Source organism: Cavenderia fasciculata (genome assembly GCF_000203815.1).
Source record: "Cavenderia fasciculata unplaced genomic scaffold Scf_Dfasci-G-b-285a01.f1-5, whole genome shotgun sequence".
Lineage (NCBI taxonomy): Eukaryota > Evosea > Eumycetozoa > Acytosteliales > Cavenderiaceae > Cavenderia > Cavenderia fasciculata.
The window spans coordinates 463,575-488,637 of record NW_004457708.1 but is presented as its reverse complement, the minus strand read 5'-3'; the positions used below and the strand labels follow the sequence as shown (position 1 = coordinate 488,637).

Here is a 25,063-nt window from a genome sequence, read left to right as displayed (position 1 = left end):
AATGTACAAGGATAAGGAAGAAAAAGAGTTAGTAAGATGTTGTCTTTGCGAATCTTTACAAAAGTTTATCGGTAGTTACCTTTGATATGGTCTAAAAAAAAAGTACAGTCGATGAATGTAAGCCCTTTGTGCGACAATTCCTCCCACGCTGGTGGCAAGAGACGACGATGAAAAATCAAAAAAAAAGAAAAAATTGGTTCAACAAAGACGAATTAATTGCCCCCTCTTTAAAAAAAACGAAAATCCATACCAACACCCGAGCAACAACAAACATAGATCTATGTTGTATGCTTCTTTACTTTTACATCAATACTATCAGTGCTATCAATATTTTGGTAAAAAAGAACTAGTCACATGATACATCAAGTCACATGATACATCAATTCACATGATAATAAGAGTCATAGATATCATCATAAACATTTTGTTAATCTTTTAAAGAAACAAGTTGAAATACTTTTTCTACTTTTTCTACTTTTTCTACTTTTTACTTTTATCATTCAACACTTTGCATCGTCGTCGTTGTCGTCGTCAGCAAAGATAAGTACTTTTGGTTTCATGACTTCCAAAGAGTCGTCACTCACTCTTGTACATTTTATTTTATTTTTTTCATCGGGTTATTATAATCATCGACGACGATAATAATAACTCATATTTGGAAAAAAACAGATCAGATGATAAATCATTGTCAACCAAATAGAGTATTAGGATCATACCACTTCGTCAAATAATATAAATATATTATTATTGATCTCTACTTTTTTTGTTTATATGTGTGTTTACACATTCTTTGGAAAAAGAACTATTATTCCAAGTCGTTATTTTAAAAGTGTTAAACGAAGTGGTCAAAAGACCAAAAGGTATAAAAATAGAGAAAAACAATCATTCATTCATTCAATAATAATAATAATTAAGAATAATAATAATAATATATATTTAATTTATCTATATCATGTTTGAAAAAAAGATAATAACAATTACAAATGCATTTAGTAAACAAGGATTGGGAGTTGTTTATGCATTATTGTCAAGTGGAAAGTTTAAAGTTAGAGCTTTGACTCGTAGAAATGGAACGGTTGAAGGAGAGGCATTGATCAAGAAATATGGTAGAGAAAATGTAGAGATTTGTATCATTTCTGATCAATCATTGGATTCTTTGACCAAAGCATTAAATGGAGCACATGGAGTATTTGTCATTACAACTGTATCACATCAAGATCCAAAGTGTTTGGAAATTGAATTGAATAGTGTCAAGAGAATTGCCGATATTGCCGTCCAAAGCAAGGTCAAACATATCATCTTTAGTTCACTAGACAAACCATCGGATCAAGCCATCAAAGAATTTAAAGAATATTTAATTTGGACTCCACGTACTCTAGCTGAAGAGTATATCAAGACATTGCCAATTCATAGTAGTTTTATATCGATTGCCTTTTTCTTTTCAAACTTTTTGGAATCTTTTCCACCCACCGTCAATGAATCTGGTGTCACTGTATTCTCATTACCAGATACACCAGGTGATCAATTACTTCCATATGCCGATTCTCTAGTAACTCCAGGTCTTGCTGTTAGAGATTTGTTTGTTCAATTTATCGAATCTCCAGAGACATTTGAAAATGGTCAACATTTACAAATTGTTAGTGAATACTTGTCTGGTAATCAAATGGCTGAAATCTTTCAAAGAGTTACTGGCAAGAAAGCAATTTACAAGAGAGCAGAAGCCAAAGAATATATTGAAAAGATGAAGAAATCTGGATTTGAAAGAAAGGCAAGATACAATTTGGCAGTTTACCAATACCCTGCCAAATACAACTATTTTGACACCAACAATCCAATCTATCAACCCTCCTCCTCCTCTGCCAATACCATTGAAACTTATGAACATTTCCTTAGACATTGTGGTTGGAAAGGTGAATCTTCAAATGATTTTAAATCAAAATTATTATCTTCTTATGGTTATTTATAAATACAAATAAATAATAAATAACTAGAATGCTCAGTACTGAGCCGGTTTACTGAAAATATAGAAATATTTAATTTATTAATTTTATAACGTTCATTTTACAATATCAAGTAAGAACATTCAGAGAAGAGATGCAAAGTGTCGTAGACTCTTCTGCAGACAGCGAGGTTAAAACTGGTATCAAGTTTGATATGCTATTTGATTGGCGGCGGCGGCGGAGGAGGTGGTTTCGTTGTTGTTGGGACTGAATCTCTCAGGATGGCAAATTGGTTTTTGATCGATCCAAATTGGCACTGACCTTGCCAAGCGTTTCAACCATCAAGAATCACCTCCCTCCTGTCAAATTCTATCGAAATATCTGCTGGTCTACTTTATGATCAACATGGAAAACAATTGGTTGGCATTGCGCCAAATCCAATCACCCAGGATAATCTCGCAGTTTTAAAGAAACTCAATGCCGGATGTCACGGATAATTCTCTGGATGGACTAGACAGCAGCGTCACTTTGGATCTCATCGGTGTGTATATTACTGTAGTAATCAAATAAATCTATTGTAAATAAAGAATACTACTATTTGTACACAACCATTTGCTAAACATGGTGACCCCAAACTTTAAAAGAGACATGGAATTATTCAACATATCGACTTTGATCAAATAATCCTTTGACTGTTAATGATATGAATGTTTTGTTTTTTTTTCTATAATGGTACAAAAGTAAATGATTATTATTTTTCTTTTTTTTGTCTCTCTTTTATCCTCAACTCACATAGAAAGCCTTATTTTTTTTTGTATAAATTTATTATAATATATAAATATAAATATATATATATATATATTGAATGTAATCATTATATACTATAGTAAATGAATAATATAGATCATTTTCAACAAGAACAAGAACAACCATCAACACCAAATGATGAAGATCAAGAACAAGTAGAAGTTCCTTCTGTATGTAAACAAAAAGTAGAGTTGTAGTTTGTTATAACTTGCTAATATAGATAACTTTACTTTTTTTTTCTACTTACCTTTAGCAAGAAGATTTAAAACAATTGGTTGATTTTTTAGATCCTTTAAAACATGATAGTGTAGCAACAGAAAGATTTAATGCATTATCAAATCTATCAGATTCAGAATTGATAACACAAGTCAAAAGATTAGAAGAATGGGCTCTTGTACTTTGTGTAGCTGAAGATAAACAATTAACAAGAGAAAAGAATCTTTGTATTATTAATATAGAATAAAAGAAACAAAGAAGAAGTTTTATTTATTGATTAAATGAATCTTGAATGATGGTTGGATTAAAGATTTCAATATATTTTATAATCTTTTTGGTTGTTGGATTGGTGTGTAGTATTGAAATATAATGTTGATTGTATGGTTTATTGGTTGGTATGATTCTACCGAGTGATTTGGTTTCTGCATAGATATGGTCATCATTGACTTTGGTTATGGTCACTTGGAAATCATCAAATTGAAATATAGATGACCAATCTTTATAATAGTTTTTAATCTCTTCTATACCATTTAATCTATTTGGCAACTCTTTACTTTGGTATGGAAATTCAATCACTGCAGAGTCTTCAAACAAATCATACAATTCTTTTAAAGAATCTCTATTTTCTTTAAAATATTTAAAATATTCTTTAATCTTTTTCTCTGCCATTAATTATTAAATTATTATTATTTGTATAGTAGTGTGATACGTCGTAATTACTCTTTTATCTTTGATTCAAGGAGTGGTTTGAAATGACCTCGAAACATTAAAATATCCATTTTTTCAATATTAGAAGATGAGCCAGATGGAGAAGAGGAGAAGCTTTTTTTTGATATTCTTTTTTTTTTTTAAATTAAATTTTTAATCAAACCAAAACCTATAAAAAGAACAATTAATTATTATTAATATATATCAAATCAACAAATAAATAATAATAATATATTAAAGATGACAAAACAAATAATAACAGTAACACAAGCATTTAGTAAACAAGGTTTAGGAGTTGTTTATGCATTACTGGATAGTGGAAAATTTAAAGTTAGAACTACTACTAGTAGAAAGGATACAGAGGAAGGAGAGGCATTGAAAAAGAAATATGGTGACAATGTAGAGGTATTGGTAATTCAAAATACTAAGCAAGATTATTTAAATGCATTTAATGGAGCACATGGAGTATTTTTAATAAGTCCAACCATTTCTTATGAAGATCCAGATTTCCTTTTAAAAGAAATCAATGGTGTAAAGGAAATAGTTGATATTGCAGTCGAGAGCAAAGTTAAACATTTAATTTTCAGTTCATTGGATCGTCCACCAAAAGAGGCTCAAGAAGAATTTAAAGATGTTTTAATTTGGACACCACGCTCTGAATTGGAAGATTATATTAAAACACTGCCAATTCATAGTAGTTTTGTATCAATTGGTTATTTTTATTCAAATTTCCTAGAGTATTATGCTCCAACTTTCGAGGAGGATGGTGCATTGGTATTTTCATTACCAGGTACACCAGGTGATCAATTACTTCCCTATGCCGATGCACTTGTAACACCTGGATTGGCTGCAAGAGACTTGTTTATCGAATTTTTAGAATCACCAAAAACATCTGATAATGGTCAACATTTACAAATTGTTAGTGAATACTTGTCTGGAAATCAAATGGCTGAAATCTTTCAAAGAGTTACTGGTAAAAAGGCAATCTATCGTCAACAAAACAAAGAAGATTATCTTGCCTTTTTATCTAGTATTGGTTTAAATCAAACTGGAAAAGTTTTATTATCAATTTTCGAATATCCAATCAAATATGGATATTTTCATCAAACCGACGACACCAAAACAAAAATATATAAACCAACAACACCAACTATTGAAACCTATGAACAATTCCTTCAACATTCTAATTGGAAAGGTGAATCTATTAAAGATTTTAAATCTACATTTTTAAAATCTTATAAATATTTATAAATTACTAAAAAAAGGTAAATTAATAAAAAGAAATAATATATATATTTAATGTTTATACATACAATTGAGTTGAACATTTTAAACAAACAACATGTTGACAACCAGAAATTTTTTCTACAAGGATACCACAATTTAAACCTGGACATCTTTTAATACTTTTAACAATTTCATTTGTTTTCTTTTCATTTTCAGATTTCATAGACAATTGATTATTTTGACAAGATGTACCAGGATGAGGAATAGATATACAATTTGTACAAATTGATTGTTTACAATGATCACATGAAACATTCAAATTCATATTGTTGATTGGATTGATAAATTTCTTATCACATTTAAAACAATGTATAACTCGAGATGGATATAGTTTAAAAAATACAATCTTTTCATATTCAACCTTTCCAATTGATTGAATCTAAAAAGAGAAACAACAAAAAATAAATTAATTATCCTACCAATTAAATTTTTTTTGTTTTTTTAACTTACAATTTTTGATTCATCTTTAATTAAATCAAGTTTTGATTTACATTTTAAAGATGGACATTGTAAAGATTTGTTATTATAAATATTTCTCTTGAAAAGATTGTTACCACATTCTACACATATCAAATGTTGACATGGTTTAAAATGAATTGAATCCTCTGTTGGTATTGAAGCTCTTAAACAAATGATACAACTCATTCTACCTAATTCCTTTTCTCCTCCTCTACAAATACATAATGCTTTTAAAATAGAAATAATATTAAATGTCATAGTTGTTTAGAATTAATTAGTTTTTAATATTATTTTTTTATGATTAACCAAGTTTACTTTTTCATGAATACTTTTAAAATTTCATTGCTTTTTTTATTTATTAACAACTAATCTTATCTGTGGAGATAAGAGTCTGATATAAAAATACTCTAGTTTGTACTATACCAAGAAGCATTTAGTATAGAGTACTTTAAATCAGCAGATACATCTTGTCATTATTAATATCGTCAAATTATCTTTGTTGAATAGCCGATATGTTTTGGTCCTCATCTTGACCTTGGTCTTCAAGGTTGTTGTAAGATGAGTCGATGTGTCTCGTGTCGTGGCATCATGAAAACAAGAGTATCTTGGCCCATGATGACAGCCGCTACGACCAACGGAAACTGAATGTTTTCAACCAAAGGTTCATTGTTGTAATGGTATTTTTTTGGTTGATCGATGGCAATTATTGTTGATTTGGTGGTCAATATCAACACCACTAGACACTGATAGGTGGAAGAGGAGTGATAGTTGATACTGTTGACTCTAGATGTTCTTCTCCACTCTTTCTATTAGTGTTGTCAAACCTAATCCTTTCCATTTTGATCAATTATTTCATTCTTGTAATGATTATAATCATTGAATGATTTGGTTGTATTGTTGGTGATTGTGTCGATAAGAATGATTGAATATTTAGAAGAGGTTGATCACATCAATGGTGTTGACTATATAAATAGTCTCCTCTACATGGTGTATAAATTAACTTTAATTTAAAATTGCTCTTTTTTTTTTTTTTAGTATTTCCTTCCTCTCTCTTTAAAAAATTAGATTCTCTTTAAAATTCTATTCATTGCAATGATAACATTTTATACAATTATTCGATCAATTTATCTGAGGAACAAGATATTTGATCAAATCAATCAAATTACAAAGCAATATGGAGGAGGACGAAAAGGAAAAGAAATCATCGCATTGGAAAACTATGAAATGATTGTAGACTATGCACTTCCTTGGAGCTTTATTAAACGTCATCTCCCAACACGAGTCAGTCTATCATTAAACATTAGAACCTATATCATCTCGCGCTATTGTTCACATCGTAATGCTACATTGGACACACTATTACATCTATTGGAATGGTCACCTGACTATAACCCCATACCATTTAAAGAGTCATTCAATGTCAATCTAGCATCAAACATTGCAAAGACTGGTCGTAGAGATATTTTAGAGTTTATCATCAACCGATACCCAAACATCAATTTAAGCAATGTCATTGATGAAGCTGCCAAACATGGTGGTGATCTAGCAGTATGGTTGATGAAAACTTTTAAACAGCTGATTGATTATCCACCCCGTTTAGCTTTACTAAACGCTGCAAACCATGGTAATCTATCAGTCATTGAATATTTTCATCAATTAAACAATCATTGTCAATTTACTACCAATCATATGGATTATGCTTCAAGAAATGGTCATCTTGAAATTGTAAAAGTAAATATATTTGAAAAAAAAAAAAGGAAATAATTGTATTCAAATTGTAATAATCTATTATAGTTTCTTCATTTTAATAGATCAGAAGGATGTACACAATCTGCTATTGATAATGCTTCAGAAGGAGGTTTTTTGGATATTGTAATGTTTCTTCATCACAACAGAACAGAAGGATGTTCAAAATCAGCATTTAATAATGCTTCAAGAAATGGTCATTTTGAAATAGTTAAAGTAAGTAAAGAAAAAAAAGAATATTAATAATTTGATATTTATTAATTTAATTGATTTTATCTATAGTTTCTTCATTTTAATAGAACTGAAGGATGTTCATTTTATGCTATGGATGGAGCTTCTACTTTTGGTAGTTTAGATATTGTAAAGGTAAAAAAAATTAAGATATCTTTTCTACATTTCTCTATTTCATTTATTAATCATGTTGTTTATTTATTTAGTTTCTTCATTTTAATAGAACTGAAGGATGTTCAAAAGAAGCTATGGATAAATGCAGTAAATTGGAAATCATTCAATTCCTACATTTTAATAGAACTGAAGGTGCTACCACACAAGCCATGAACAAAGCTTGTGAAAGAGGTGATTTGGATACTGTATCATTTCTTTATCAAAATAGATCAGAAAAATATTCTAGTATTGCCATAGATAATGCTTCAAAAAATGGTCATTTAAATATTTTAAAGGTAAAAAAGAAAATGATAGATTGATAGATATTATTTATTAATTTATATTTTTAGTTTTTAGAATTTAATAAAATATTAGAATATAATATTTTAACAATGATTGGATTGGTTATTCAAAATAATTGTAAATTAGAGATATTGGAATTTCTTTATCATCATGTAAAAAAGGAGGAAAATGTTCCTCCTTCTTCAAAAGAAATTTCAATTGAAAATGCAATATTAAATGATCGATTAGATATTATACAATTTCTTTATCATCATTATCCAAAACTAATATCTACCTCGAATGCAATACAATTATCAGTCAAATATGGTAAAACAGAAATTTTAAAATTCCTCTTTCAAGAAACTAAAAACAATCATTTATTATTACCAACCTCTGCAATGGATACAGCATCACAAAATGGTCACCTAGAAATGGTCAAATATCTTCATTCTAAAAACAATCAATGTACAACCAATGCTATGGATATGGCTAGTTCAAACGGCCATTTAAATATAGTTCAATGGTTGCACCAAAATAGATCAGAAGGACCTACAAAAATGGCAATGGAATATTCACTTGTTCAAGGTAGAGTACAAGTTGCACAATTTCTACGTAAACATTATCCAAGAGAATCAAAACGTATACGTCAATTAGATACTAGTATCCATTCAATTACAAATTATGTTCAATATTGTAAAACTTTAGAATATATTGAATCAATTAATATTAAAGCAAAAAGTATTTTTTTAAATTAACAAAATAAAATAAATTAATTATTTATTATTTATTTTTATATTTAAATATTTTTAGTAAAAATTGTAGATATAAATCCTTTACCTTGAGTCCAAGACAATAGATTTGGATAATAATTGGTTCGTATTTGTTGAGACATTTGATTCCATTGTTTATCGTTGATTTCACCATCTAGGTATTCCCCTTCTTCTCCAACATTGAATATGTAAAATGAAGTGTTCATCAACTGGAGACTGCAATGATTGGACATTTTTTCGTAAATTAAAGACAGTAATGTATCTGGAGACATAAAGAATTTTAAATCCAATAGTTTGAGGAACTTGCAATTGTTAAAAAGTAGATTTACAATCTGTAAACATTTCAATGTTTTATCTTGTTGTTGATCTTTGATCGATTTGAATTCAAAAACAATGGAAACATTTGAAACTCTTAACCCTCCGTCAAATCCAAGAAACTGTTCCACTAAATCCAAATCACATGATTGTAAATCCAATATTTCTAAACCCTGCAATAATGGTTGGATATTATTGAATGGCATTTTATATTGATCATACAACGATAGGAAACATAACGACGAGGTATTGATTTTGGTGAACGGTTGATCGATTCGATAGTTTAAAAAGAGTTTTTCCAATTTTGGAGAAGCAACCAATACCTCTAGAAATTCTATTGATGGTTCTGGCAACCTCAAATCAGAGAGACCCAATTCCAGAAAAGAATTTGCTTCATTCACATTATTAAAGTTATAGAATTCATAACCATCATCCATTGTGACCATTTGAAGTAGTACCAAACCTTTCAACTTTGGCATTCTTTTCCAAATCTTTAAACTAGTTTCGATTGTAAAAGAGTCTGTAAAATCATAGCTATTGACCGTCAATGATAGATTTTCCAAAGTTTGTTTCCATTTATCACCAACCAATTGATTAAAACCAATAAAAACATCTTGATTTACATCATTATTAGTTATCATTCCAAACTCTTTTAACCTAGGCATTTGTAATCCTTCCAATCTACGATAATCTAGTTTATCATTTAGACAAAGATAAAAGGTTTCTAAACTTGGAAATTCAATTGATTTTTTCATGATATAATCTAAAATTGGTGAAGATTCCTAAAGAATAGAAAAAGGATGGTGATTGATTGTTAGATAAGGTTATTTTTTCATTGTATGATGTATTACCATAGTTTTTTGAGATGTAATTGATAATTCAGTAATATTTGATTGATTTGACAGTAGGAAATCAAAATATGGTTCTCCTGCTGCTGGAGATGATAATGTTTCATGATATCTAATATCTTTTAGTGATCCAAAATAGTTATTTAAAAGGTTATAATTCTTTAATAAATAAATCTCCTCGATTGAATCACTTGCCAGTGTTGCTGATTCAGGAATTGAATGGTTGAAAAGAGACCATTTTGAACATAGAGAATGTTTTAAATTGTTTACCTTATTGTAGTCGAAAAAGGTGACCAAGTTTTCTCTAATATAGTTGAACCAACTTTTGCAGACTACTAGTAAATGAATTCTCCACCACTTTTGTTCTTGTGCGATGCAAATGATAAATCCATCCAAAGAGTAACAATAATCTAATATTTTCCTTTGAATAACTATATCCATATTAAAGATATTGAAATATATAGGTTTTTAAAATAAATAAAAAGGGGTGTGTATAATACAATTAAATAAATAAATAAATAAATAGAGAGGGAGATTCCTGAACCCATCAAGAATGTGAATGAAAGGGTGGGAAAAATTCAATATGATACACTATCTCATTGATCAAATTTTTTGATCATCAACACCATAAAGTGGTTGATGAAAGGGTTACAAACCACTGCTGGTCACCCACCACCAACCAGCCTATCAGTAAAAAAACTAGTATCCATTCAATTACAAATTATGTTCGATATTGTAAAACTTTAGAAAACATTGAATCAACTAATATTAAAGCAAAAAGTATTTTTTTAAATTAACAATAAAATAAAATAAATTATTTATTTATTAATTTTAATCATCATCTGAATAAATGTCATTGATTCCTTCATCACTAGATAATTCATCATCAAGAATAACACTAGTCATAAAGAATGGTAGGTTTTCCAAAGTAATCACAGTTGGAAACCAAAATAATGAATTGAATCTTTCAGAGATATCAATTAGGTTGATTGAATTTGGATTGATTGGTTCTGGTTGACCAATAGCAGCCTTGAGATAATCGACATAATCTTTAAATAAAACTGGATGTTGATTCTTGAATGATGGTAAAAGTGATGATTGACCACAATGATTTCTTATATTATTGATACAAGATAAAAGGATATCATCAAGTGGTTCATCTTGTTGGGTAATGTAATGAATGATAAGTTCAATAGGTGGAAATAAAACAACAATACCACATCCCTTGTTATTACCATATTCCAACAAATTAGGTAATAAACTTTCATCTCTAACAATTCTTGAAATTTGAGTACATGAAATGATAAATTTATCAAATGTCTTGCAATATTCATCGATCGAATTTATAATTACAACTAAATTATTAAAATTAAATTAATTAAAAAATAAATTCTTCTTCTTTTTCTTCTTCTTCTTTTTTTTTAGATTTACATACAATTTGAATGATCTTGATCAACGTTGGAATGAGCCATTTGAGAGAATAATGAAGAATACTTGGTAGATTTAAAAGTTAAGCGAGTAGCAGATACTTGATCATTGATGGCACGACTATCGAGATTAGTTGATTGTCTGGCAAATGAAACTACATTTGGAGTATCAAAACATTGACCAAGTGCAACAGACCAAGAATCATTACTAATAGAGTGTTGGACAAGATGATTGATTGGATGATATCTTTTACGATAGTGAGCAAGACTTGATGATGGATAGATAGTGTTGGTCAAACCTCTTAGAAACTTTTTCACTTGTTTCTTTGTATCCTTGTCAACACGATATAAAAGTTGATCAGTCTCTAAAAATGAACCTAGTAGTTCAGTTGGAATAACCAATTCACCTTGACTATCAAAAGAACAATGTTTGACAAGGAATTCAAATACAACATATTGAAAACCAACTGGCATTGCCAATGGAATAAATCCATTCTTGAATTGATCTTTTCCAAATAAATAAATCATTGAATTAATTGAATTGGTAGTTGAATTGATAGTTGATTGATTGGTAGTTGTTGTAGTTGTGGTAGTAGTGTTGGTTGCCTTTGATGATCTTGAAAATGAAGATGTACGAGCATGTGATCTTTTTGATCTCAACTTGTTAGTTGGTGATGGTGGTGGAGTAATAACAATCGATGGAAGAATAAGAGGATTAAAAGATGAACTAATACCATCAGATGTACGAATAGATGCAGTGGTGGTGGTGGCGGCGGTGGTGGTGCCTGTACCTGACTGTTGAATGATACCAAGTTGAATTTGAATCCAATCCAAAAGTGGTGAGATTCTTTTGACAATTGGATCACTCTTGATAACAATAACATATTTAATATTATTATACCATACAAATAAACCACTTGATCTATTAAATAAATCAATCAATGTTGGTTTACTTGTCCCTTTAAATAAATCTTGAAAATTGAATGTTAAATCATTACCTAAATTTGATAGTTTTGATTCAATATCAAATGATAACATTGGTACTAGAATATAAAAAAAAAAAAAAATAAATAAATAAGTGTATTTGATTCTTTTTTAGATCTCTATTGTATTATATTATTAATATTAATATTTACATTTAAAATTGTTTGTACAATAGATAATATTGGGAAGTGGATCAATGATATAATTTTGAAAGGCATTGTGAGTAATACATGCTTCAAATGACCAATTCTTATTGATTCCCTTTTCCTTGCAAAGTAGATCTAGTAGTGTAGAGTGTTGAATTGATGATGATGAGTTGAAGTTGATATCATCTACACTCTTTTTAGATAATCTATTCAAGATTTCATTAACACTTTGATTGAGTTGCATGTTTGAATTAAGAGACTATTGAAAGTGATTAAACATGGGACGATAGTGTCTGTTTATATTCATATTGCATCCCAGAGGGGGGAATAGAGTCGATGATTGATATTACAAGCGTCGGTCATTGTCAACCATCTCTCGACCGATTAATACCATTGTTGACATGTTTAAACATTAAAAGCGTGATTGTTCTTTATCCCTTGAAATAGAACAATAATAACGAAAAAATAGAAAAGCCAACCCTCCCACCATTCATTGTTTGAAAATTTAATCTTTGATCTTTGTTTAATCTTGAATATTTGATTATTTAGAAGGGGGGCAGCTATACTTGAATAAATAATACTCTACTGATGTTTATATAATGAAGCATGTCAAACAATCATTTCACTTTAAACAAATAATAATAATATTTAATAATGATAGCACAAGGAATAGATCAACAACACTTGAATGCATTAAAAGAAAGTAATGTGTTTAATAATGTGGCAACAGATGCTCAGAGAAAGTATGTTTTACTACACATTGACACCAAATTGTTTGAAAAGTATATCTATTTGAATAGAATCGATGAATATGTTAGAGGTGTCATTGACGAACAAGGTCAAACTCCCATTCCACCAGTAGAAAGAGGTTGGAAAAAGGTTGGCACCGTTAAAGATATCGACTCTGTTATGGAAAAGTATCCAGTCACCAAATACAAGTATGGTAGTTCATACAATACAAAATCAATTGAATCACTTGTCGTATCAACTTGGAATAGAGGTTTAAGAATCACTCACAAGAAACCATATGTAATGGGTGATAATGCTACTGATTTTCAATATGGTTTCGCTGGTTGGTATCGTGGAACTGATGATAACACCAACAAGGACATTTGGTATCATTCATACAATGCTCTCAACTCTTCTGGTCATATGGTAAAAACTTCATCAAATAGTGAATCCTATGGAGATTTATATGTTAAACTATTATAAACCTAGTAAAGAAATATTTATTTAATTAATTTAATAAATTTATGTATAAATGAAACTTTTGATAAAGATGATGATGATGATGATGATGATGAAGATTGTTTCTTTTGATTTGTTGAAGGCTTAATATTATTAAATTGATTAATTAAATTAATATTATTATTTAAATAAAGTGATGATAGAATATTATTATTATTATTATTATTATCTTTAATTGATTGCATTAAAAGGAGTTGAAAGAAATGATCAAAATTATTAATTGATAAATCTAAATAGGTTAATGATCTATTTTTTGATATTCCATTTATCCATTCAATTGATTGTTTTTCATCGAATCCTAAATCATTTGATTTCATTGATAACCACAAAAGAGATGTATTTAGAGTTAACAAATCATATATTAGATTAGAGTCTAGTTTTGATATATTATTTGATTTTAAATCTAAACTTTTTAAGGTTGAATTATTTAATATTAAAGATTGAAATATTCTACCGATTCCTTTTCCGCCATTACCACCACCAAGATTATTTCCTTGTAACTTTAATTCAATCAATGATTTATTATTATCCAACCAAACACCAATCATTGCACCATCTTCTGGTTCCAAACCATTACCAGATAAATCCAAACTAACCAATGAATGATTAAATATTAATTCTTTTGTAAATTCTATACATCCAAAACTATTATTTGAATCTTTTGAAAATGAATAACCAAGATTTAAATGATTGATTGATTTGTTTAAACTTAATATTTTTGCCATCTTTGGTTGTAAATTTGGTTCAAGTTGTGAAAATGAAATATCCAAAGATTTGAATGTCAAATTTGAAACAAGATGATTAATCATTAATTCATCCATTGCATCAATACCAGATGTACACATTGATAACTCTAAAGATTCAAGACCTTCAAAACATCCTTTACCATATACAAGACTGGGTAATAAACTCGAATCAATTGACATTGTTTCAATTAATGATAGATGAGATAATTTACATTGAGCAGATGCTACAATGATTGGAATGATTTGATCTGGTGGTATATTATTCGATCCTGCAATTAAAGTTTTGAGTGAACATGTCTGTCTTTGTTGGCTTTTAAAATACAAATAGTATGATATAAAATAACCATGATGATGTATAAAATTCTCTCCAATATCCAAATATTCCAATGTATTATTCTTTTCCAAATGTTTTAAAAATGGACCAATCTTTAATTGAATTTCATTTCTTGATAGATTAATCCATTTACAAGTACAATTTGTTGACAGTATTAAACCAATCTTTTCAATCAATTCACCACCTAAACTATTACCAGCCAAATTTAAATGTTCAACATTGCTTCCAAATACTATCATTAATTTATCTTGTAATAATTCAGGACCCAACCTATTATCAGATAAATCCAATGACACCAATTGACCAAAATAATCAAAGATTGAATGAAATAATCGATCATCGATGGGATGATTCCAATTTGAAAGTGGTTTAAATTTTAATTTTAATTCTTCCAAATTACATATGATACTATGATTGGAAAGAGTAAAACAATTTAAATCTAAAAATAATCTTTTTAAATGTTTAAACTCTATCATTTCATTATTAATATTAAATGGTTGTTGATCTTTTTTAATCTTTTTAAAACAAAATAAATCAATTCTATTTAAATTTAAATCTGATAAAAAAGAAAAACATTGATGATGATTAAAATCAATCAAAGTAATTGATATTGGTCTTAAAAATGGTAATATCTTTTCATTCCAATCTTTTGATATTAATTTAAATGTTGATAAAAAATTAAAATTTAAAACTTTTAATGTTATTGGTGATTGAAATGATAATAATAAATGATTTAATATTTCTCTATAAATTAAATTATTAAATATCATTTTAGTAATAAATAAAAATAGAATCATAAATAAATATATATAATATAAATAGTATGGTACGTTTGAAATATTTAGGTAATAATAGACAGTAAATCAATCAACCAATCAATCAATCAATCAATCTGGATACGAAAAACGGTCTACCTATCTTGTTTTGGAAGGGGGTAAAATAAAAATAAAAAATCAACCTAAAATAGGAAAAACAGTAGTGTGGTTTGAATTCACAAACAATATAATCATAAAACTACAAAACACTAAATATAGTAGTATCATTGTACTAGTAATACTATTTCTATCTCTATTTATATTTATATTTATATTTATATTTAATAAATTCAAGTTGAATTAATTTATTTTATTATTTAGTCGACTTGTTCCATTTGAGATTCACCGGTGGTTTCTTCCATTGGTGGGAGATCATCAGAGGTGGTGGTAGTTTCATCAGCAACGTTGGAGTCGTCTTGGATAGAGAGACCCAACTTGATCATACGATGAATACGGGTAGCAAAGGAGTTTGGATCTTCGAGGGAGAAACCAGAGGTAAGGAGAGCAGTCTCGTAAAGGAGATAGACAAAGTCCTTGAAAGTCTTTGCCTTTTCGTTGACCTTTTTACGGAGTTCAATGATGATTGGGTGATCTGGGTTGAGTTCGAGGGTCTTTTTGGAGGTCATGTAGGTGGACATGGAGTTATCACGGAGAGCTTGAGCCTTCATGATACGTTCCATGTTGGCAGACCAACCAAATTCAGAGGTGACGAGGACACATGGAGAGGTGACGATACGGTTAGAGAGAACAACCTTTTCGACCTTGTCGCCGAGGACTTCCTTGACTTGCTTGATGAGGTTCTCGTTGGCAGCCTTGTCTTCTTCAGCCTTTTTCTTTTCGTCTTCGGTTTCCTCCAACTTGAGACCTTCCTTGGTGATCGAGACGAGCTTGTGACCGTCGAATTCCTTGAGTTGGGTGACAGAGTATTCGTCGATTGGGTCGACCATGTAGAGGACTTCGAGACCACGCTTCTTGAAGGCTTCCATGAATGGAGAGCTTTCAACAGTCTTGCGGCTTTCACCAGTAATGTAGTAGATTTCCTTTTGACCTTCCTTCATACGGGCAATGTATTCACGGAGAGTGGTCCAGTCGTCACCAGACTTGGAGGTGTTGTAACGGAGGAGTTCGGCCAACTTTTCACGGTTTTGAGCGTCTTCGTGGACACCAAGCTTGAGGTTCTTGGCAAAGGCTTCATAGAACTTCTTGAAATCGTCCTTGTTTTCGGCGATTTCGTTGAACAATTCGAGACACTTCTTGACGAGGTTGTTACGAATGACCTTGAGGATCTTGTTTTGTTGGAGGGTCTCTCTGGAAATGTTGAGTGGGAGATCTTCAGAGTCGACGATACCACGGACAAAGCTCAAGTACTCTGGGATGATTTCTTGACAGTTGTCCATGATAAAGACACGCTTGACGTACAACTTGATGTTGTTGTGCTTCTTCTTGCTTTCAAACATGTCAAATGGAGCACGCTTTGGTACAAAGAGGATAGCCTTGAATTCGAGCTTACCTTCGACAGAGAAGTGCTTGACGGCGAGTGGCTCTTCCCAATCGTTGGAGATGGACTTGTAGAAAGAGTTGTATTCGTCCTTGGTGACTTCAGATGGGTTCTTGGTCCACAATGGCTTGGTCTTGTTGAGGACATCCCATTCCTTGGTGACTTCCTTGATCTTTTTCTTTTCCTTTTCTTCGTCAATCTCTTCGACCTTGGCATCGGTAGATTCCTCAGATGAGGCTTCCTTTTCTTCGTCGACTTCCTTTTCGGTTTCCTTGGTGACGAGGAGCGAGATTGGGTATTGGATGAATTCAGAGTGCTTCTTGACGAGGTTCTTGATCTTTTGTTCGTCCAAAAAGTCCAATTGGTCTTCCTTCATGTGCAAGACAATCTTGGTACCACGACCCAATGGTTCAGAGTGGTCGAGGGCAACGGTGAATTCACCACCAGCAGAGGATTCCCATACGTATTGCTCGTCCAAGTTGTTCTTGGAGTGGACAACAACGTGGTCGGCAACCAAGTAGGCAGAGTAGAAACCAACACCAAATTGACCAATCATGGAAATATCGGCGGCTCCACTTTGTAACTTTTCCATAAAGTTCTTGGTACCGGAACGGGCAATGGTACCGAGATTCTTAATGAGATCAGTCTTGGTCATACCAACACCACTATCGATAAGAGTCAAAGTCTTGTTTTCCTTGTCTGGAATAATCTTAATATCAAGTTCTTTCTTTGATTCTAATACTTCTGGTTCACTTAATGATTCATGACGAATTTTATCTAAAGCCTAAAAAATGAAAAAGAAAATGGAGGAAAAGAAAAGAGAGATTAGATGAGGAAGGAAAAGGTTTTTTTTGTTTTGTTGAACTTACATCAGATGCGTTAGAAATCAATTCTCTCAAGAATACCTCCTTGTTTGAATAGAAGGTATTGATGATTAAACTCATCAACTGATTAATTTCAGCTTGGAATTGGAATCTAAAAAAGATAGGAAGAAGGAAAAAAAAAAAAAAAGAGAAAAAAAAAGTTAGCGACGGAGAAGGAAAAAAAAAAAAAATCGGAAAAGAGATAACTATCAAGAGAGAAGAGGAGATACCCATCTATCTCTATAACTATCTTTATTCCTTCTGTTTGAGAGGATTACTTACTTTTCAACTTCGGCCATTTCTATATTTGTTTGTTTGTTTTATATGTTTGTTTGTATGTACAAAGTAAATGTGAAAGAATATACAATGAAGAGTGGAATGAATATATTTATAATGAAATAGTTTTGTGGTGAGAGGTGAGAGAATGTAAGGAGAGATATATAAATTAATATATAGTTTAACTTTTGTTTGTTTTATTGATAAAAGAACCAATCTATAATAATAAGAGGAGAAAAGCTTACCTTTGACTATTTATAAAGAAAATGATTAACGTCAAAGTCGAGTTCACAAAAAGGTTGCTGTGGTCGTAGAGGGTCTTGCGTGAAATTTAATTTAATTTTTTATCAAATCTCTAATGAAAGAGGGGAATTTCATCTAAAAATCCATGAGATGTGCTTTTCGAACTTCTTAAAATTTTTTAAAAATTTACGTTTTTCTTTCGATCTTAATTTGTTGAGTCTTGTCTTGTTAATTGTTGTTATTAATAATAATAATTCATCATATACATAATGTATTACATACCTCAAAGGTGATAAAAACAATAATAATAGACCTCCTCCTGAGACTCTGTTGATTATAACAATATGATTATTAAAAAGAATTAATTCTTTTTACCAGGATGAGCAACTGACCTCTCTGACGAAAAAAACAACAAATGAAACATTCTTTTTTTTCTTTACTTTTTAATATTTATAAGTATATATAATATGTCAAAATTATTTACAGATGAAGTTGAAGATGGAGATGAAATGACAATGTTGGTATGTCAATGGTTAGAAGAAAGAGGATTTGAACAATCGTTGGAGACATTACAACGAGATAGTGGAAAGACATATAATGCAAGTTGTGTAAAGATGGGTAGTCAATTGACCACCATTTACAATGACTATCTCGATTTACAAGTATCTGCTCAACTCAATGGAATGACAATCGACAATGAATCGGAAATAGATGATGATCTAAAGTTTGCTGCCGACTCTACTGTATCCTACCCACACACTCTTGAAAAGGATCTCACTCATGTTCACTCTCAAAACATCCTTGCTCTTAGATTCGCTGCCATTCAAGAAAGTACTCTTTTAGTATCTGCATCAACTGACAAGACTATCAAAGTTATCGATGCTGCCACCTATGAAGTACTCAATACCTTTGTAGATCTTGCATTGGCTCCTTTTATCTCTCTCGATTTCAACCCAATCCATCCAAACCTTTTATTGGCTAGTTCTGTAGATGGTAGTACCGTTCTCTTGGAGATTAGTAACGATGGTAAAGATGGAAAGGTATTACAACAATTCAAAAACCATGTCAAATATGTTGTACGTGCTAGATGGAGTCCATGTGGAACCAAATTTGCCACTTGCTCTTATGATAAAACTCTTTGTCTCTATACATTATCAAATCAAGATCAATGGCAATTTAATATGATCAAATCATTTGAATTTCAATTTAATTTAGAATCTTTAATTTTTACTCCTGTAAGAAATAGAAAAAACAAATCAAATTAAACAAAAAGTACTTAATTATTTATTTTCTTTTAGGATTCAAAAAAAGTGATTACAGCATGTAGAGAAACCAATTATTTACAATATATTGATACAGAAGATTTCTCAATTGAAAAGTATAATATGAATTCAAATGGTGATGATCATGTTAGTTTTTCTGCCATGGAATTTTCAATTACACCAAATCAAAAATATTTATTGGTATCTACCGATCGTAATCGTCTAATCCTTTTCAAGTTACATAGTGATCAACAACTTCGTAATTTCTATGGTGCTTTTAATGATGAATTTGTTACTACTCGTAATACTTTTAATTTATCTGGTAATTTTGTTTATTCTGTAAGAAATAGAAAAATAGAAAAAAATATATATAAATAGAAAAAAGAAAAGAATATTTTATATTTACCATTTCCATTTTCTATTTTTTACTTTAGACATCACAAGATAATAATATTTATGTTTGGGATATATCAACACAAAAAATTGTATCAAAATTAAAATCACATACATCATCAATTCGTGATCTTACTATTCATCCAACTCTTGGTTGGTTAGCATCATGTTCATTTGATAAAAAGATTTGTCTTTGGAAATAAATTAAAAAGAATTAATTAAATTCTTCTTTTGGATTTATATAAATATAAATATTGGTCATATTCTTCTTCTTCTTCTTCTTCTTTCTTTTACTCTTTTGTGTTTAACAATTTTGTTATTCCTTTTTTTTTTTTATTATTTATGGTAAGTATTTTTGTTTTGTTTTGTTTTTTCCTTTTTGTTTATAATAAAATACAAGTCTTTTTCTTTTTACTGTGAGAAGTTGTTTCTTGAGCATCAGAAGAAGTTGTTTGTTGGGTGGCAAGACGAGACTTTTTAACCTCCCTGACCAATTCGTGAAAAGCTTCGGTAACGTTGATTCTATCCTTTGCGCTAGTCTCTAAAAACTTGCAATTCAACTTTCTAGACAACTCCTCACCGTCTTCGGTGGGCACTTCTCTAAAATCTTTAAGATCACATTTGTTACCAACCAAAACAAATGGAACCGTATCCAAATCTTTAACTTTAAGTAAATGATTATGTAATCTTGGTATTTCTTTAAAACTTTGTGCATATGTAATTGAATAAACACATAAGAATCCTTCTCCTAAAAGAATTAATAAAAAGTAGATTGATTAGTTATCATATGATAATGATGATGATATATAATAATATTATATTATATTGTTTTGTTTTGTTTTGTTTCTTTTTTTTACCTGTACGCATATATTGATCTCTAACAGCACTGAAATCTTCTTGACCTGCAGTATCGTATATATCTAATAGACATTCTTCACCGTCGACGGTAGTTTGTTTACGATAGGAATCTTCAAGTGTTGGATCGTATTCGTCTACAAATCTCTGAGCTATGAATTGAATGGTTAGACATGACTTGCCAACACCACCTGGACCAACTAATACCAATTTAAAGTTGAACATCTTCGCAAAAGGTTTTCTTTGTTTAATAAATAGTAGTTTGTTTTTAAATAATACAGGTTTCTTCTGATTTAGAATTAATTATAAATAATATATAGATATAGATATAGATATGTGTGATTGATATATTAAAGTAAAAAGAGATAAGATATACAAAAAAAAAAAAAGGAAACAAATGTAGATCTAACTAATAAATAAGAATATGATGTGTTGAGTTGAGTTGATGATAATGTTGGTGATACTAAATAATGTTACTACTAATACTACTTTTAAGTTCTATCTATTTTGATGATATATATATATATGTATGAACTGTTATAAATACTCGATGTAAGATGTAAGACAGACAGAGAGAACCTTGGTGGGTGTGAATTAAAATTATTTGTTTTTTTTAAAATAATTGTTTTTTAGGTGGTGGTTAAAGTGAAGATGATGAAGCTATACTACTATTATAATCTTCAAATTAATTAATGTGGTAGAGATAGAAAGAAAGAAAGATAAATAAGAGATAAAGCAAGCAGCTGACCTCTCTGACTACTTGAAAATATCAATCAAACAAACTAATCATAAAAAAAAAAGTACGATGATGGATGGGTGGCAGCGATCGCCTTCTTGATCTTGGATCCATCAAATCAAAAGTTTAGATGGCAGCCAGCCATCCATCCATCCAAAAGCCAACAAGCAGTTGTGTGTACTTATTCTCCTAACCCCTAATTCGCCGATCACGATTTTCTTTTTTGATGGTTCGTCTTTCTTCTTCTTGTTGTTCAACTATAGAGTTCAGAGTTTCATAGAGAGTCTTGTTGAAGATGGAAAGCATCAAGTATTTATTTATTTAGTTAAAGAGAGAGAAATATATATATTTATCTTATTATTTGTTATTCTCTACTCTAGAGTGTCTTCATCCAATGACAGGTGACAGGGTGTAGGGAGTTAGATTTATCTTCTTTCGGTTTGACTGTGGATTGAACCTACTTTGTGGTATGTAGGTAGGAAGATAGGTTGGGGGTCACTCCACCTCATCTCTCTATCGTCGTACTACCCTCATTTTCCTTTAATCAAAGTGATTCATAGTCAATCATTATTATTGATTATTGGGTAGATTATAGGTGCAACGAAAAATATGGGCGATCTTTCTCGAATCAAAGCGAAAATGGCATCAATTTTATTAAAAGTCAGAAAAACTCATGGGGTGATACCTCAACATCATCATTCTAAATATCTTACCTAAAATGGGTTGAACATCATCAGCTCAAGTGTTCTTTTATTTTAAAAAGGTGCACTTTAGCTCTAAACCCAGCGTTAATATTAAGAGATAGATATTCAATACCAGAGACAACAACATACCCTTCTACGTTTTTTTTAAATTGTGATTTTTTTTATTCAGGGTCATTAGTAACACACACCAACCACACTTTAGTTGCTTAAGTTCTTCTTCTTTCTTCATTTCACTCAACGCCACCAACACACTAGACCAGATAATCCTTTATTTATTTATTTATTTATTTATTTGTACGTCAATCAATCATGTCAACGACTACTCAAGCATTACAAGATATCAAAAATGAGAGATCAAAAGCATCATTTCATGTTGAAACAATGACTAATATTATCTATGATCAAGAATCATTAGATACCAAGGTAAAACCTACTACTCAAAGAATCAATATAAAAGTATTAATTATTCTTTTCTTTTCCTTTCTTTTCTTTTTGTTTTTATTTTATTTAGAGAAAAGTAAAAGAAGCTTATTCAAAGGATCCAGTCATTTCAAAACCAGAACAACATTATTTCTTATCAAGAGAAGATCAATTTTCAAGATGTTTGGATGTAGTCTCTAGAGTGATCAATATTAAAAAGAATTTGGGTTTGGTCAATACACCAGGTCTGGAATTCCATAGAGAACTTGGTCATGTAAGTCAGAGAGAGAGAGAGAGAGAACTTGGTCATATGATTTGTTAATTTTTATTTATTTTTTTAGGAAATGCCATTATTATTACATGATGTTGTATTTGCTGGATGTATCAAATCATTGGCATCAGATGAACAATTAAAAGAATGGTTACCAAAGATTTTAAACTATCAATGGATTGGTTCTTATTCTCAAACTGAATTGGGCCATGGTTCAAATGTTGCTAGTCTTGAAACTACTATTCATTATATTGTAAGAGAAAGAAAAAGAATATATATATATATATCATATGATACTTATCAATTTATTCTCTTTATATTTTTAATTTTATTTAGGAAGAAACAGATGAATTTGAAATTAATTCACCAAGTTTAACATCAACAAAATGGTGGATTGGAGCACTTGGTAAGATTTCAACTCATACCATTGTTTTTGGTCAATTGTGGTTAAAGGAAAAAGCAACTGGCGAGTTGAAAAACTATGGTGTTCATCCAGTATTGGTCCAAATCCGTTCATTGGATGATCATATTCCATTAAAAGGAGTAGAAGTTGGTGATATTGGTCCCAAATTTGGGTTTAATATGGTTGACAATGGTTATCTTAGACTTGATAAATTTAAAGTACCAAGATCAAATTTATTATCAAGATTCTTTCAAGTTACAAGACAAGGTCATTATATTGGTAAGAACCTTTATATAATATTGTTTTTTCTTAATATTAATATACTTTTTTTTTTTAATTTTCTTTCTTAGCACCACCACATCCAAGATTAGTTTATGCAGGAATGGTAGGAGTAAGAGCACATTTAATTGAAGATTCATTTACACAAATGGCCAAAGCAATTACCATTGCCACTAGATATTCAATTGTTAGAAGACAATTCAAGACCAATTCTATTATTGAGAATATGGTATTAAACTATGGTAGTCAACAGATGCGTATATTCCCATCGATTGCTGCAACCTATGCTTTTGCTTTTATGGGCAAGAGATTGTACCAATCCCATGTCGCCATGATGACTGCCATCAAAAAGAATCATGATGTTTCACGTCTCTCTGAACTCCATTCACTGTCTTCTGGTCTAAAGTCTCTCTGTACCACCATTGCTTGTAAAGCAATCGATGATTGTAGATTGGCTTGTGGTGGTCACGGGTATTCAAACCTTAGTGGTTTACCAACTCTATATGCTGGTTATGCTCATGTTCTAACTGCCGAAGGAGAGAATAATATTCTACCACAACAAACTGCTAGATACCTATTAAAAGTATTTAAAGATGTTTTATTGTCTGGTCAAACCAAAGTAGGAGAGACTGTACAATATTTGGTCAATGAAAGTAATGATCAATCACATGCTACTTTGGAACAATTCCTTGGTCTTCCCGTAGGTCAATTTGCAACTGGTCAAACATTGTTAAAACCAGAAGTATTGTTAAAGTTGTATACTCAACGTTCATTCTCTGAATTGGCTCGTTTAGCATTCCTCCTTCAAGATGCTACTGCCAATGGAGATGATTTGGCTCAAACCTGGACCGAACTCAATACCGATTGTATCCGTGTTAGTCATGCCTATTGCCAGGTATATATCCTATCTAGTTTCTTTGACGAAATCAATCGTCTACCAACTTCACCATCCAAGGATGTCCTTGTCAAACTTGCACAACTCTATGCTCTTGTTCAACTCGAAACTAGTGCCGGTGATTTCCTTCGTTCTGGCTTTTTATTGCCAAAACATATTGATACCATCCGTGGTCTCATTCCCTATCTCCTTCGTCAACTTAGACCAGATGCTCTTCCATTGGTTGAAGCATTCGAAGTAAGTGATCTCGCTCTTGCCAGTGCTATTGGTCGTTCCGACGGTAAAGCTTACGAAACCTTATTTAATTTGGTTAAATCCCAACCATTCAATCAACCCAAAGTAGTTGATGGTTTTAATCAATATTTACAACCAATCATTAAATCAAAACTTTAAAAAAAAAGAAAAAGAAAAAGAAAAGAAACTACTACAAGTCACGTCACCTACTACTAAATCCATTGTTTGATTGGATTGATGATGGGGTTGGGCAATGTTCATAATTTATC

At 30.5% G+C, this 25,063-nt stretch overlaps 16 protein-coding genes across 16 annotated transcripts; 9 read left to right on the top strand and 7 right to left on the bottom strand.

The window, feature by feature from the left end:
• Position 1: 1 nt before the first annotated feature.
• Positions 2–544, top strand: DFA_03883 (uncharacterized protein; the record flags this gene model as incomplete). Its single annotated transcript, XM_004366236.1, has 2 exons — positions 2–63; positions 442–544. 2 exons carry the CDS (start codon positions 2–4, stop codon positions 542–544), a joined length of 165 nt encoding a protein of 54 aa, XP_004366293.1.
• Positions 545–952: 408 nt separating this feature from the next.
• On the top strand, positions 953–1,966 carry DFA_03882 (uncharacterized protein; the record flags this gene model as incomplete). Its single annotated transcript, XM_004366235.1, has 1 exon — positions 953–1,966. The coding sequence occupies one exon, from the start codon at positions 953–955 to the stop codon at positions 1,964–1,966; it is 1,014 nt and encodes a 337-aa protein (XP_004366292.1).
• Positions 1,967–2,094: 128 nt separating this feature from the next.
• DFA_03881 (uncharacterized protein) lies at positions 2,095–3,043 on the top strand (the record flags this gene model as incomplete). The annotated part of the gene is made up of 3 exons (XM_004366234.1): positions 2,095–2,140; positions 2,844–2,917; positions 3,035–3,043. The coding sequence occupies 3 exons, from the start codon at positions 2,095–2,097 to the stop codon at positions 3,041–3,043; spliced, it is 129 nt and encodes a 42-aa protein (XP_004366291.1).
• A 190-nt stretch (positions 3,044–3,233) lies between these two features.
• DFA_03880 (uncharacterized protein) lies at positions 3,234–3,742 on the bottom strand (the record flags this gene model as incomplete). Its single annotated transcript, XM_004366233.1, has 2 exons — positions 3,234–3,582; positions 3,684–3,742. 2 exons carry the CDS (start codon positions 3,740–3,742, stop codon positions 3,234–3,236), a joined length of 408 nt encoding a protein of 135 aa, XP_004366290.1.
• A 169-nt stretch (positions 3,743–3,911) lies between these two features.
• Positions 3,912–4,922, top strand: DFA_03879 (uncharacterized protein; the record flags this gene model as incomplete). The annotated part of the gene is made up of 1 exon (XM_004366232.1): positions 3,912–4,922. The coding sequence occupies one exon, from the start codon at positions 3,912–3,914 to the stop codon at positions 4,920–4,922; it is 1,011 nt and encodes a 336-aa protein (XP_004366289.1).
• A 52-nt stretch (positions 4,923–4,974) lies between these two features.
• Positions 4,975–5,891, bottom strand: DFA_03878 (uncharacterized protein; the record flags this gene model as incomplete). The annotated part of the gene is made up of 3 exons (XM_004366231.1): positions 4,975–5,337; positions 5,409–5,644; positions 5,882–5,891. The coding sequence occupies 3 exons, from the start codon at positions 5,889–5,891 to the stop codon at positions 4,975–4,977; spliced, it is 609 nt and encodes a 202-aa protein (XP_004366288.1).
• A 444-nt stretch (positions 5,892–6,335) lies between these two features.
• DFA_03877 (uncharacterized protein) lies at positions 6,336–6,474 on the top strand (the record flags this gene model as incomplete). The annotated part of the gene is made up of 2 exons (XM_004366230.1): positions 6,336–6,406; positions 6,453–6,474. The coding sequence occupies 2 exons, from the start codon at positions 6,336–6,338 to the stop codon at positions 6,472–6,474; spliced, it is 93 nt and encodes a 30-aa protein (XP_004366287.1).
• Positions 6,475–6,641: 167 nt separating this feature from the next.
• Positions 6,642–8,671, top strand: DFA_03876 (uncharacterized protein; the record flags this gene model as incomplete). Its single annotated transcript, XM_004366229.1, has 6 exons — positions 6,642–7,148; positions 7,212–7,379; positions 7,446–7,529; positions 7,601–7,843; positions 7,898–8,567; positions 8,640–8,671. 6 exons carry the CDS (start codon positions 6,642–6,644, stop codon positions 8,669–8,671), a joined length of 1,704 nt encoding a protein of 567 aa, XP_004366286.1.
• Positions 8,672–8,843: 172 nt separating this feature from the next.
• DFA_03875 (uncharacterized protein) lies at positions 8,844–10,203 on the bottom strand (the record flags this gene model as incomplete). The annotated part of the gene is made up of 3 exons (XM_004366228.1): positions 8,844–8,861; positions 8,929–9,696; positions 9,766–10,203. The coding sequence occupies 3 exons, from the start codon at positions 10,201–10,203 to the stop codon at positions 8,844–8,846; spliced, it is 1,224 nt and encodes a 407-aa protein (XP_004366285.1).
• A 390-nt stretch (positions 10,204–10,593) lies between these two features.
• Positions 10,594–12,563, bottom strand: DFA_03874 (uncharacterized protein; the record flags this gene model as incomplete). The annotated part of the gene is made up of 3 exons (XM_004366227.1): positions 10,594–11,117; positions 11,198–12,232; positions 12,326–12,563. The coding sequence occupies 3 exons, from the start codon at positions 12,561–12,563 to the stop codon at positions 10,594–10,596; spliced, it is 1,797 nt and encodes a 598-aa protein (XP_004366284.1).
• A 410-nt stretch (positions 12,564–12,973) lies between these two features.
• Positions 12,974–13,478, top strand: DFA_03873 (uncharacterized protein; the record flags this gene model as incomplete). The annotated part of the gene is made up of 3 exons (XM_004366226.1): positions 12,974–13,062; positions 13,120–13,395; positions 13,427–13,478. 3 exons carry the CDS (start codon positions 12,974–12,976, stop codon positions 13,476–13,478), a joined length of 417 nt encoding a protein of 138 aa, XP_004366283.1.
• Positions 13,479–13,548: 70 nt separating this feature from the next.
• On the bottom strand, positions 13,549–15,417 carry DFA_03872 (uncharacterized protein; the record flags this gene model as incomplete). Its single annotated transcript, XM_004366225.1, has 1 exon — positions 13,549–15,417. The coding sequence occupies one exon, from the start codon at positions 15,415–15,417 to the stop codon at positions 13,549–13,551; it is 1,869 nt and encodes a 622-aa protein (XP_004366282.1).
• A 362-nt stretch (positions 15,418–15,779) lies between these two features.
• Positions 15,780–18,122, bottom strand: hspD (heat shock protein Hsp90 family protein; the record flags this gene model as incomplete). Its single annotated transcript, XM_004366224.1, has 3 exons — positions 15,780–17,744; positions 17,830–17,935; positions 18,106–18,122. The coding sequence occupies 3 exons, from the start codon at positions 18,120–18,122 to the stop codon at positions 15,780–15,782; spliced, it is 2,088 nt and encodes a 695-aa protein (XP_004366281.1).
• Positions 18,123–18,809: 687 nt separating this feature from the next.
• DFA_03870 (uncharacterized protein) lies at positions 18,810–20,200 on the top strand (the record flags this gene model as incomplete). The annotated part of the gene is made up of 3 exons (XM_004366223.1): positions 18,810–19,577; positions 19,641–19,943; positions 20,039–20,200. 3 exons carry the CDS (start codon positions 18,810–18,812, stop codon positions 20,198–20,200), a joined length of 1,233 nt encoding a protein of 410 aa, XP_004366280.1.
• Positions 20,201–20,380: 180 nt separating this feature from the next.
• rasS (Ras GTPase) lies at positions 20,381–21,077 on the bottom strand (the record flags this gene model as incomplete). Its single annotated transcript, XM_004366222.1, has 2 exons — positions 20,381–20,745; positions 20,855–21,077. The coding sequence occupies 2 exons, from the start codon at positions 21,075–21,077 to the stop codon at positions 20,381–20,383; spliced, it is 588 nt and encodes a 195-aa protein (XP_004366279.1).
• A 1,524-nt stretch (positions 21,078–22,601) lies between these two features.
• On the top strand, positions 22,602–24,953 carry DFA_03868 (acyl-CoA oxidase; the record flags this gene model as incomplete). The annotated part of the gene is made up of 5 exons (XM_004366221.1): positions 22,602–22,748; positions 22,804–22,986; positions 23,054–23,236; positions 23,320–23,665; positions 23,737–24,953. The coding sequence occupies 5 exons, from the start codon at positions 22,602–22,604 to the stop codon at positions 24,951–24,953; spliced, it is 2,076 nt and encodes a 691-aa protein (XP_004366278.1).
• Positions 24,954–25,063: the final 110 nt, after the last annotated feature.